Below are 13,584 nucleotides of genomic sequence, written 5' to 3'. Positions count from 1 at the left end.
TGTTGCCGCATACCCCAGAAAGCTCTATAGTAATCTCTATATGCCTGGAATGTTAAGCCTGGCAATTGAGGAGCCCCCACCAGATTAAACAGCTTAATGTATGTACATTTCTGTACACGTATCTAATGGATACATATGTACTTATTGGTATTTTCAAAATATACAGAAAACGTTCAAAAAAGTTAAACTTCATGAATTAGGAAAAGTCCATCCAGGCCCCAGGAGGCAATAGACAGAAAACAGATCCAGCATCAAAGAAAAGGGACATGTTTTCTATTCTGTCGTGCCACAAGAACAAGCCAGCTCCGCTGGAAAGGAAAGGCAATCAGTTGAATTCATTTGGAACGAAATTAACGCCCATCTCGGGATATTAAACGGTGAGCAGTGAAAAACCAGTGCAACAGCTGCAGCTTTTGGACAGGGGATTTATATATATATTATAACAAACCGTTATCCGCAATATTCCTTTCTTGGACGTGCTAACAGCGAACAAGAACCTTGCTTACAGCCAACAAATTGTATATCTACGTGATTTTTACATCAATTCTACATCCAAATTAAAGCCAAAAAGCATGATACGAAATTCTGAAACGACGTTATATGGTGCATACTTTTTGGCGGAACATACAAATTTGTATCCCTGGATTCGCCAATCAAAATAGGCGAACTAAATCTAAAAATATAAACTAATAAGATTGTAATTTAATTGAATTTTTTTGTTTTATTAATGGCAACTACATCTACAACTACAACTACATCACTGTGTAGTTGCAATGTAGCAGGCAAAATTCAAGAGTAAGAGAGATGAAGAGATGAAAAGAGAGGAAGGAGGAAAGGGCATTAAAGTTCAAAGTTGGAAGGTTGTGGTTGTGGAAGGCCGGGAATATCGTCATTAGCAAATATTTGACCCAGGTAGGACAACGCCGCCGTCTGAATTTCACCACAATGTGGATCGCGACACAGGGCTGAGCCATGAGGAGACCATGCAAATGATCAAAGTTCTGCTGTTTGTGACTAAGGAGAACCGGTACTCTCAGCGCAAGAGTCGAATGGGGCACCCAGCAACGTCACTGCCGGACGAGGCCTTTATGCTGTGGAATGTGGAGAAAGACCTTCAGCTGATGCAGCCTTATGGACCTCAACTTCGAGCTCTGCCACCTCAACCTTATAGAAAATGTTTACTTTTTTTGTTTTTTAAAAATTATGCCTTTCTCGGCTCAGGACCATTATACCCTAAGAATATTATCGAATTTTGTTCTGAATGACTTAGAGACTTAGACTTAGATTTAAAGCTGATTATTGAAGCTAGTTTCTGTTGAAAACTATACATGTATAGGTATTTTTGCAGTCTCACTCGCCCATGAATCCTTATTGAATGGCTGATATCCCCGACTTACGCTTTAAAGAATCCGCTTTGAAAGTGAGGTAACCCTACTTAAGAGGGAGCTAAGTAAGTGGCTGCGTCCTTGCCACCAACTTTCACTTGACTTCCGAGCTGCAAGCCAATCCACTCCACTCCACTCCCCTCCACTCCGCCACTTTAATGTAATGCTCCTTTAATGCCCGCACACGCAATGTGTCCCCCGGCAGGATGCTGGCGGTAGCAGCTCCTGGCCCTTGGTTCTTGGTCTTGGCTCTAACGAAGCTGATAAGCTGCCGCTATCAACGCCTAGCATCCGCGCGTGCCACGCTGCTGTCTTAGCAGCTGCCTCCTCCTTCTCCTCCTCCCTCATGCTGCATCCTCAATCTCATCCGCATCCACATCCGCTTCCGTTGCGCTATGCTGTGCTGCGCTGTGCTGCAGCTGCCGGAGCCTCCCATCCTGTTTAGCACAGATTTACAGCCATGCCGACTCCTTGAATTTCACCCTCTGCATGTGTATCTGTGTATCTGTGTGTGAGTGTGTTTATCTGCGGCCCTGCCGGAAAGTGAATCGCTTATGAAAGCGTCCGGCTTGAGTGGCGTGTGCAACCCACTGCCCTGCTCCCTGCCCTGCCTCCATCGGCCTGACCTTCTTCGCAGTATTTGCGATGCAAAATTTAATATGAGTTCCCTGCTAATTTCCCCAGCTGAAGAATGCTCCAAAATATGTGTGGGAGTCCACTTTTCCGCTCTCCACCAAAACTTACCGAAAAAGATAAGCAACAAAGTCTTGACCTAGTTCAGAGCTTGCCCCATTCGCTGCCCTTTGTCATCATCGTCAGCATCAGCATCGGCAAAAAGTGTTAGAGGTTGGCTCCCGTCCCGAATCCACCCCCAATCCAGCCCCAACTTTACATACAACAAAAAAACTGCTCGCTTACCGAATATTGAGACAGCTTCGGGCCATGTGCCTTGGCCTGATACGTTTTTCTTTTAGGTTTTCTCCCGTTTCTGGGGCTGCGGCCCGTTGATGTGGGCCAAAGTGCAGTGAGACAGTCATTGGATCATTTGTCTTGGCATTGTTGTTGCTTTTTTGTTGGCCAGATTTCTTTTCCGGGCATTTTTCTACAATATCTTGGCAGGCCAGAGAAGCGGGCTTAAAGGGGTGGAGGGTCAACAGGACAAAAGAAAACGGAAACTATGTACGAGTATGTATGGAAGCGGATCCTGGTAAATGCAAAAAGGGATCAAGGGATATTCTTTTGGTAATTTACGAATAATATGGTTAATTTTTTACCTACATTTAATTTCCTTTGATAAATTCTTGTTTGCGAAAAAAAAAAAACGATTTTTCTTAAACAAAGAATTTTAAGCAAAAAAAAAAGCACACCCAGTCGCACACACGTACAAACTATAGGCGGCAGAGGTGGATAAAAAAGTTACGAAAGCAAATAAAATCACTGCAGCCCTAGTCCCCCACCACCTGAATGGAGCTGACAGTTCGAAGCAAATGAAGGTGTCAAAAAGACAAGCAGAGACAGCAAAAAGAAACGAACGATGCCCCTCCATACAAACACACACGCACACACAGATACACAGATCCACACTCCATACAGATGCTTGTACACAAACACAGAAACACTCAAGTAGAGTTGGGTTTGGCTGGACGTGCGATGGATGGATAGATGGCTGGTTGGCCGGCTGCCTTCCTGGTCCTGCCTGCCCTCGACTAGATGGCAGCTCCCTGTGTAAATGGCAAAGCGACAGCAACATTTGCTAACTTTGCTGCAACAGCGACAGCGACAGCAACAGCAACACCAACAAGAACAACAACAGCAACGGATACTACATAAATGTATCTGTATCTATCTATTCGATGGCCGTGCATTGTATTGCAGTTACGTGCTCGATGGTCCAGCAAAATGGAGACTCGAAAAAAATCTCTAAAACAAAATCGGCAAAAGAGAGCGAAAAAAATACGAACATTTTCCAAATGGAAAAACTTGTATACACTCTCTGAATAAATAGAAATCGGGGGAAAAAATAACGTATAAAATATGTCCCTTCATATGGCATTGATTGGGTTCCAGTTTGTGAAAATACAAATAGAATTTAATGTAGAGTTTCCGAATTTAATTCCTGTCTGAAAGCCAACGACCCTTGGTTGGTAGTGTATCCAGAGAGACGGCAATGGAGACAACGAAATGGCTTAAAGACTTTGGCATTGCCAACTGCTTACTCACTTGCCGAATCGCAAAGGGGATTCAACATGTAGCGAAAAAGTTTAAATGAGTTGAAGTGGATTTTGGGTTTGCACTTCCCGGATTCCAGGCCCTCCCCCAGTCACGCCCTTTCTTGATGACTGGGCTTTGCGACGCTGATGAAGCATAATGATGATGCTCTCGCCTGATTGATTGATTGATTGATTGATATACAAAGGCAGTGGTGCAGAAGGCAAAGGCAGGAGGCACTGAACGTTAAAACAATTCGCACTTGAAACTTAAATAGGCGGTGCCGCCCACAAACTATTGGCGACAAGCAAACAAGAATTTCAAATTGCTCATACGCCGCGTCATCCGTGTCGTGGATAATTTTAGCTGCACGCCGATGCACCTATGTATGTATGTATGTATGTATGCCCGAGCCTCCGTCGCACTACACGACCAATTAGATCTGCCTGCCCGCATATAATTATGAATATATATGGATTCTTTTTAGACTTCTGTTTATATTAATAAGAGAGAGAGAGAGCGTTTTTTATGTCAACCATGAGCCGGAAGTGGTGCCAGCCGCAGTTTTGTGGTCAGCGGCAAACGACACATGGCATGCACAGCAGCAGATGGAGAGCAGATGGCGCCGGATGGCGTTGTTGCAGTTGCAGTTGCATTTGCAGTCGAAATGGACCAGTGGACGGGTGTGCACCGGGCGTTCATCATACGCGCCTACTACAAGAGCAACGACTCCATCAGCGCCGCCCAGAGGCTGTTCAAGAAACAGTTCAGCATTTACCAGACACCGCCCACGAATGTGATCAAGTCCTGGCTGCGCACCTTCGAGGGCACCGGCTCCTCGCAGGCTGGCGGCGGCACTCGCTCCTCTCTTCCAGTAAGTACCATATCCCTATCGAATCGCTGATGATTCTGTAACCAAATCGGTTTCCGTTTCACAGCAAATCTTCTGCACCATTTGCAATAATTGCCTGAGTAATGAGAAAAACTTCAGCAGCTCCGTGAAGTGAAGGGGTCCCTTGGTTTTTTACTAGTATTTGTGTACATGTACGAGTATCTCATAAGTTAGCGTAGATTAATCGTGAATAAACATTTATTTTTTTTGGCTAATTAACAAGTTTGCAATATCAACACTTCTCTCCGTTTGTCAGTCTTTCAGTCTGTCAGCATGCTTGACCCACTTGATGTGCTTTTGAATTTTAGAAATATGTAAATCAAATTCTGAAACATTTCGGGGACAAGTTTATGTGTCATTAAATTCCCCAATTTTATACTAAAGGCTGTAAAAACACGAGCAAGCCTTGCCCCAAAAGTGTGTCACATCAACATTAAAATTCGAAATTCAAATACGTATAAATCTGAACAAATATAATTATTATTTCTGACACACACAGCCATGTCCAGATAGCAATGCAATCTTGTTTTCATTACTTGAACATCTGTATCTTTCCCTGGTCGGTCATTAGGCATTCGCTGCTTGCAATTTTCAGGCATATTGTCTCTGTGGGCACAGCTGAATCCCATCAAATGGTTCCGTGCCGCCTCTATGGGAACTGGTCTCCCCTTGTCATCTGACCAACGAACAGTTAGCTCTTATCGTAATATGAAGTAATTTATCTTAATTTAAATTTAGAGGATTATCTTGTAGAGGTGCGGTGGGCGAAGTTCGCCGGACATGATGCCATGCCAAATCAGGATACTCCACACAATGTCACAGGTGGTTCCTGTACCCTTGGATCCTGCCATTTGAATGACTCAAAAATTCTCTCCAACTGCTCTTTGGATACACCCACCTAGTGTAGAAGCTCCAGGCTGTGTTCTATGAAAGGATCAGTCTGAAAGTTGCTGGACTTCGAGCTTATCCAAAGGCATAATGTATGTTCAACTGTCCGATTGCCTCTAGGCATGGCCTTCTGTGTTCTACTGATGCCTTGGACTCCGACTGCTGTGTTTGTAGTTGTTGTAGTTCATCGAGGATTTGTATTAGTTCGCGGTTGAGCTGTCTGTAGACTCATTATCGCCCTCTGTAAGATATATGCGTGTGTGCGTGCCGACCGATGATCTAGATTCTAGAATAAGAATCAATAAAAGTTGTACATTTTCATACATGAAATGTTCGAGAATTCCACTCTTTACCTTTTGATTTCCCCTCAGCCGCCTGTGGAGCTGCTTCTCTTCTATATATACTTCTATAATTAGACAATTTTGTGTCAACTTAATGGAATATGTTTTTCCGAATGCACACCTACAATAAGTATGTATGTATATGTATGTGTGGATGTATATTTAGTAAATTTTCGATTTGTATTCGGTAATCTGTGCTCATGTGTCCTCCCAGGTTTCCAGGTCATCTCTCTCGCTCCACACAAATCAAAACATCATCTGTCGGCTTTCGGACAAGAAGTAAATCCCATAATAGTCCTTCGTCCCTCGCAATGCCAGAGGCATGTTTACTCTGGCGTCTTCCCTATAATGTCCAATTCGACGGGAAATGATGTGGCTGTCAAGTTATATGGAATGAAAAAAACCGCATGCATGTGGGATGCCTGGCCTGATGACAGGATTCAGCCTTGAGAAGGAGGATTCCCCACAGAGGCTGGGTACTCCCCCCCCCCCCCCCCCCCCCCCTCGTCGTTTTCCGCTCACAGATTACAATCGGAAAGTGCGCATAAGGTTTTACATTCTGTTCTGCGGCGCTGGCATTAGTTTGAGATACGAGTATGTGGCAGCGGTGACAAAATAAAATTAGGAGACGCTCTTAGCCATAAACATAAAAATTGTTCCCAAGATCCGGAAAGCAGAAAGGAGGAGACCGCAGCCCCCCTCAGTTGTAGCCAGCAGCGATTCCTTGGTATCATAATTTCGAAATGACAGGTAATTTGGTGGCAACAGCAACAACAGGAAGAGGATGTGGAAGTGGCAGTGGAGGTGGCGGTGGCGGTGGCAGAAGGGAAAGCATCGCATGAAGTGCGAGTACGAAATGGGAAAATGATGCGGGTTTATTAAGTATCGTTACTCAGAGAAGAAACCCTCGCAGAGAAAACCGAAATCCCGCCCAACAAATTTATGATGCGTCGTTTCCCAAGGAACCCACCCAAAAAAATGCAGAAAAATGTATATTGTAAATATATGAAGGACTCCAACGGGCGGTTTTTTTCTTCCTTGGGAGTGGGGGGGGGGGGGGGGGGGGGGATGAGTAATAGTGGGAGACTTCCCAGCCACACGCCCACTTCCTTTCAGTGCTGCAATCTCCGAGTGATTTAAGCACATGAAAAATGTTGCCGCACATGAACATGCAACTAATGAGGCGCCTTCTTCGAGGTAGAGGAGCAACGCTTACCTGTTCCTGCCACGGGCAAGCTTCACCAGCCCTTGGGCGCTTCACTCAACTCAGTTCGTTCCGTTGGGTGGTTTAAACTCTAATTGAAATTTAGATAGCTGAAACGTGTGCCAGCAACGTAATCACTTCGAAGGTGGGTGGCTTGTCAAGTGGCAAGTGCCAAGGCGGTTGATTAGTTAAGCATTCAGGAGGCGGATGTGCCACCAGGGGTTGTCAAAGGGCGTCAAAAGTGGACCGTCGGGGAAACTATTCGTCCGTTTGTTTGATTATAAAGCGATTGCGTTTATTTTAGATTTATGGATAGTTTTTGGCAGCTTAGCCTAGAGGCATAGAGCCTTGGGAGAAACTGCCTCTCCAGCTAACTCTTATCCACTTCCCCTGAGACTCCCTCCGCCTGCGTGGGGAGAGAGGCATCAGCATCGAGTGAGCCGTATTTCATTATGGAAAGACTTGCAGCTCGTTGAACATGCGGCTATTAAAAGTGGCGCCATTGATGCGCATATTTATTGCAGCTAGCGTTTTTCATAATGTTGGATTATCATCTAGGCACATGTCTTCGCAAGATTTATGTGAAAAGGAAAAGACCAAAGGGGGCGAGCGAGCACAAGCCAAGAGTCAGCTTTAAGCTCTAAGGAAATTGAAATCTTAAGCTTTATTGTTTTACTGGCCCGCTGCTCCTGCTCCTGCGCCTGCTCCTGCCATCTTACCATCCCCACTTTCTGCTGAATGCCGTCCGTTTCGATGCCGGGTCCGTCCCAAAAGTGGGAGGATTGGGATTCCCCACACGCCGCATGCAAAGTGAAGAAACGGGAAAGTGAATAAAACTGCAGCAAAAGCAATTTTCATAAATGTTTAATGGATAATGGCGAAAATAAGCACATGGAGCCGGGGCACAGCCGAATGATATGGGGCACCGGCACATGCGTTCAGTCTCTCTCCCTCTCTTCTATCCCCCCCCAACATTATCTCCCCTCGCGATGTACGATGTACGAGTATTGTTATGTTTCAGCAGATATATGACTCTCACCCATATGCCACAAACACAAACACACACACACACACATGAACATTCATTCGTAGTTACATTCCCATCGACATGCCCGGATATGGGTATATGAATCTCAGCTTTTAGTTTCGGCCCAGGACCCAGCGGTTCTCATTAAAATCACATAAAAACCGACACTTCAGCCAGAACGAGGGTATCGGTTGTGGGATACCTCTCCAGATGCAGATAGCAGGCTCTCTTCATTCTTGTTCTGATTCCATGCGATTCATCGTATCGGTATGAGATGGAATTTTGTACCAATTTCACAGATAGAGTAAAACGTAAGAAACGAATGCAAAAATTAAAAAATATAACTTTGGGACCTCTGCTTTAATTATTATACCCCAATATACCTTGCTCTATAGAGGTACTGGGTATTCGCGCGAAATGGAGCAACCCCGCCAGCCAGCAGGTCCTCTTATTGTCTCTGCTGTGGCTCCTGGCCGGAGGAGTCCTTCAAGTGTGCCCATTACCGACGGCAGAAATCATAACAATAAAAGTGTGACAGGACCACGAATGGGCCTGGGCCTGGGAGTGTGCCTGGGACTGGGCCAGAGACTGGGGGAATGGTTCTTCGAAGGGCGAAAGCCCCTGTTACTTAATCGATGATGATGAATAATTGATTCGCTGCGATGCGCCCAAGCATGGAAATGAAAATGTCGGTGCAGGCGGGAAACGGCCTCTCCTCTGTTTCTGCCTCCAGCTTCTGCTCCTGCCCCTGCCCCAGCTCCTGCTCCTGTTTGAGTTTCGGTTTCAGTTCAGTGTCTGATTCGCTCTTTCTACTCCTGGTGTGTCCGTGTATTGTTGTGCTCTTCTGTGTGTAACGAATGGCAAATTTCAGGAAGCGGAAATGGCAATTGCACTGACGGAGCGGGGAAAAATGGAGACAGAGAGAGAGAGAGAGATAGAGAGATAGAGAGAAGTGGAAAGTGGGAAATGGGAAAGACAACGGCTGAGGCAAATGTGAAGTTGTGCACTAAATGAAATGCCAACACAGCAACACGGCCAGGAAAAACGGAAATAGCAAATGCGAATGAATGACGTTGGAATTGGTTATGTCCCTCGTACGGGACGGACGGACGGGTTGGAAGCAGTGGGTCTGGAAGAGTGCAAATAGGCGTTGGGCAGACAATTTTCTGGTATTTAAATTCTATTTTGAGTCCCATTTAAGTGGCACAGTATAAGAACACAGAAAAACAATCCAGAACGAGGCAAATGGTGCAATGCACCCATTACACATTAATAATGGCTCAACAAAACCATTCAAATCTTATACTATAGCAGAAATAATGCTCGTTTTTCCATCAAATATATTCTCATTATTCAGCAAAATTATTATTTGCAGAACTTCAAAAGGCAGAAAAGATCTTCCGAAAACTACAAACCAATTGAGCAGAAAATATCCAGAATATAAAACATTTAAAGAACAAAACTTGATCGAGTTCAAAACGAGGCCCCAATGAAAAGTAAATGAATTTAATTATTTTGCTTTTTCACTTGCCCTTAGGACTTTTCCATTCGAATTCCGTTTCATTCTCTTTCTCTCTAGCTTTTGTGCGTTTTTCCATCAGCTTATAACAGTGATTTTTCGTGGGAAAATTTATTGTTTTCTCCGTGAAAATATTTAAATTCCTTTCACAAATCGAGTTACACATCGAGTGGCAGAACTGGACGAAAATCAAAGCTGAATGGAGCTGTAAGCCTCTGGCTGCCACAAAATTAGATTTAAATATTTTGGCATTTCCATCAATTTTCATATGAATGCAACGGCTTTTCTTTCACTCCACACTCTCTCTCACACACACACACACAGGCGAGTGATGTGAACCCTGTTGCATGGAGGAATGCTGATAGCAACTGGGAATCGGCTGTGGCAAGTCTCGTTCCATTGCTCTGCCACTGGCAGAGGCACTCCACTGCACACCCACCCACACACACTTTTATTCACAGACAGACACACAGCCGCACATGCTCAATCATTTATGCAGCAATCAGTGCCGTCGTCTTTTCCACACGTACGATTACCGTCCGACTCGACATAGAGCCTTGCTCGCTCTCGCTTATGTGGAGCATATTGGGTATCGAAATTGAATCCTGGATAACAATGCCGGAGCTGAGGCTCCACTGCGGTCGCTGAATTCTCCTCCTCGCATCGGATGTAGATGGTTTTGGGTTTCTGTGCCTGCGACGGATCCAAAATTAGGCTGCATTTGGGCTTAAGTCGTACAATCAGAGAGCAGAAATTGGTGATCAATTTCCTGGAATATAGGATTTTCAACTCATTTCGTAATAAATCCCATTGCCCAACCATTTTGGTACAAGCGGAGCAGGAAAAGGCAGTTTCCCTCAGATCTGACAGAGTACAAATATATACAAATAAAAAGAGAACTCAATGATTTGAAGGTTGAAATCAAATTAAGTCAACTGAATAAATTGACTTTTAGTGCATATCAAATTGGGAAAAGCGCTCCAAAAAACCGAATGGTATGGAGAGCAAAATCCCAAAAATAAAGTGAGCAAATCAGATGAAAGCGAATCGTTGCAAGCAGCCAATAAAGCCTCTAAAATGTTGCAAATTCAAGGGGGTAAACATTAATTCAAATTCATTTGGCTAGAGCGAAGTGAGTTGGGGAAGATGAGAGTAAACGTCTCGGATCTTAGACAGGAAATACGTAGAATAAATTATTGCCGTAGAGGAAGGACTATCGGCGAGGAGTGGAGGCAGTTAAAAAAGTGACGTTTTCTGATAGTACACAAATTTCCCTTGATTCGGAAGTTTCTCCCTCAGAACAAAGCACTCACTGAGATCAGAGTATGGCAGTATTGCTCTATCAGTATTCCCCCACATCTGTTTAGCTACTGTTCAGTTCGATACAAGCATAAAATTGAGTATTTCCATAATGGCAACCTCTAGTTTGGTGGAATTTTCAGATCTGATCAGTGCCAAGAACAGAACCGAATCCCTGGCCCTCCCCAATGTGAAGCGCATCAACAATATCGCAGACTACATGGCCGATCCCTTGAATTTCGATGGCGACATCAAAAAGCTGGCTGATCGCCTTAAGAACGAGGCCAAGCAGTGCCAGGATGTCATCAATCTCTTGAGAGACCAGCTGCAGGTGAAGACGACAGCTCTGACTCAGGTCAAGGAGGATATGCTGGAGCTGCAGCGCCAGCTCAAGGAGCCAGATGCCACTTTCGTCTACGTGACCATGAAGAAACAGGTCCTGGTTAAGTTCTTCGACGAGACCGAGGTGAACGAGTACGATGTGCCGACGGCCCTGATGCGATTCAATCTCAAGATGAGTCATCTTTACGGGGAAATCCTGGCGCTGGACAGCGACATTGATTACGTGACCTACTTAAAGGGCATTGCTACAGTCAACAATCAGTATGTGAAGGATTGGCACAAGCGCGAAATGACCAAGAAGCGCCAGATGGAGCTTGAGGAGAAGGATCCTAAAGCGAAGGAGTCTGCGGAGTCTTCCGAACGTGAAGTCGACTCTGAAGAGGACATTTATGAGGACTTTGAGGAGTTTGAGAAGTTTATCGGACATGATCAGTCTGGAGTGGAGGCTGAAAAGGAGCCTGAGGGAAAGGAGCGTAATAAAAAGAAGTCTGAGGAAAAGGAGTCTGAGATGAAGGATCCTGAAGATGAGACTGAAGAGGACACTGACTCGTGTTCCAAAGACCCTGAAGAGATGGGGCCTGGGGAGGAGAAGCATGTGAATAAGTTCGAAAATAAGGATAAGAACGCTAAGGGAATGTTACCTGAGAAGAAAGTATCTAAGGAGAAGGTCGCTGAAAAGCAGTTCCCTGAGGAGAAGGAGCCTGAAGAGAAACCTCCTGGGCAGAAGGGTCCAAAGAAGATGGCTACTGGGGACAAGGACGCTAAGTTACCTGAGAAGAATGTTCCTGAGGATAAGTGGAATCAGAAGAAAGTCACGGGGAAAAATGCCTCTAAGGCGGTGCTCCCTAAGAAGTTGCCTGGGAAGAAAGTCTCTAGGGAGAAGATCATTGAAAAGGATGTCGCTCAGAAAAACGTCCAAAAGGTGGCTCCGAGACGATTGTCCAATCAAGAATGATTCCTTATTCCCAATTCCCCATTAAATTGTTATCAAATTTATATTTTAAAAACTAAACACAATTGTTACATGGCACCAGAGAATAAACGCAGTTGCAAGCACCCTTTGATGTATCTTCGTTAGGCTTCAATTTTGATGTCTTCTGAGATAACAGATAGGAATGAAATGAAATACTTAAGATTTACCAAGCTGAGTAAGTTTATTAGCCATTCAATCAAGAGACTTTGGCTCGAACTAAAATTTGCGTAATACAAAGTCGAGAATTTGCTACACCGTTTGCCTGTTACAATCTGCTATCTACTAGCTGCTTTGCTTTGGTTTCCGGTTCGTCTCATGTCTTTCCTGTCACTGGCAGCCCGCTTGCCGCTTCATCTTCATTCTCCAGCCATGAATAAACCGTGCGACACTTGCGTTTAATGGCTTTGCATAGTAAGGATCTGTGTTCGGAGTGCTGGGCCAGGTCCAGGTTCTGGCACTCAGCCGGGGTCCTGGGAGAACAACAACAGGTTGCGGGCTAGTTTGCCAATGCAGTTTTTCATTGCGAAATGTCGGCGCTGATAGCGAGTGTAATTATTATGCTGGACTGGCGCACAGACTGGCGGAGTGTGTAGTCTGTGCAGTCGGTGGTGCCTCCTCTTGCTGCACGCTTTTCGACGCATAAACGCCTCCAGTTATGTAATAAATAAACTGCAATTGTTGCGCCATTTGGGATGGTGTTTGGGTTTGCTGTCTGTGTTCTGGGTCTGCCGCCATGCTTGCGAATAACTGCAAGATGGCGACCGGCTTATAGTCGAACATCCAATCCTACTCCCGGCCGCAATACTTTCCTTCCCCTGCTGCTTCTGCTGACTCTCCAGCTGGGTGTCTGTTGAAGTTCCGTTTTTGGGTGAATGGCCAGTGCTCTGTTTGTGTGTTTTTGGGAGTCCGCACTGCACCACCCCACCACAGGCCCGACTGTCGGGTGGCTTATTTCGTTTGGCTTTAATTTGACAAAAGATGGCATTTTAAGCGCTCCCCGACGCACACTTCTCAAGGCGAGAGGTCAAAGGGTGGCATAAATAATGCGCAACGGAAACGGAAGCGACTGAGAAGGGGAGTGCGACGGAGAGTGGGAATGGGAGCAAGAACAACGACAAAGTTGTGGAATTGTTTCGGTTCTGTCCAGGACTCCTCCGCCTGCATGCAAAGTGCACTTTACTTTTGCTAATTGAGTGTGCGCCGAGTCTGTGCAGGTTTTCTAATGTAGGTAATTAGTGAGGGTAACTTGGCCCAAAAGAGCCAGAGATACTTGGCCCAAAAGGATGCTGGAGCAGCAGAAGATGAAAGGCTTGAATGAACACGAACAGCTGTTGTCAATTACACAAACTTGTCCTTAGATTGTTCAGCATATCCCAGAGCAGAAGTTTGTGCCTAATCAATAAAAGACTTATATTAACTGAAAGTGCAGATACATTCTCAAAATCAGGTACGATACTCGTGCTGGTGGGCGAGCCACCACACACCAGAATTCCATCTACCGAAATT

At 45.1% G+C, this 13,584-nt stretch overlaps 3 protein-coding genes across 3 annotated transcripts; all 3 read left to right on the top strand.

The window, feature by feature from the left end:
• Window positions 1–3,095: 3,095 nt before the first annotated feature.
• Window positions 3,096–3,309, top strand: LOC113565029. The gene is given in 2 exon segments (XM_026984921.1): window positions 3,096–3,179; window positions 3,181–3,309. Coding segments are annotated over 2 exon segments (213 nt in total).
• Window positions 3,310–4,246: 937 nt separating this feature from the next.
• Window positions 4,247–4,700, top strand: LOC6590626. The gene is made up of 2 exons (XM_002016681.2): window positions 4,247–4,467; window positions 4,532–4,700. Exons 1-2 carry the CDS (start codon window positions 4,261–4,263, stop codon window positions 4,598–4,600), a joined length of 276 nt encoding a protein of 91 aa, XP_002016717.1. The 5' UTR covers window positions 4,247–4,260; the 3' UTR covers window positions 4,601–4,700.
• A 6,163-nt stretch (window positions 4,701–10,863) lies between these two features.
• Window positions 10,864–12,154, top strand: LOC6590242 (calponin homology domain-containing protein DDB_G0272472). The gene has a single exon (XM_002016680.2). The coding sequence runs from the start codon at window positions 10,876–10,878 to the stop codon at window positions 12,058–12,060; it is 1,185 nt and encodes a 394-aa protein (XP_002016716.1). The 5' UTR covers window positions 10,864–10,875; the 3' UTR covers window positions 12,061–12,154.
• Window positions 12,155–13,584: the final 1,430 nt, after the last annotated feature.

The sequence above is a fragment of the Drosophila persimilis genome, unplaced genomic scaffold (genome assembly GCF_003286085.1).
Source record: "Drosophila persimilis strain 14011-0111.01,24,50 unplaced genomic scaffold, DperRS2 tig00000002-arrow-pilon, whole genome shotgun sequence".
NCBI lineage: Eukaryota > Metazoa > Arthropoda > Insecta > Diptera > Drosophilidae > Drosophila > Drosophila persimilis.
Note: the sequence above shows the minus strand (reverse complement) of the source record. Positions and strands in the feature narration are given on the sequence as shown.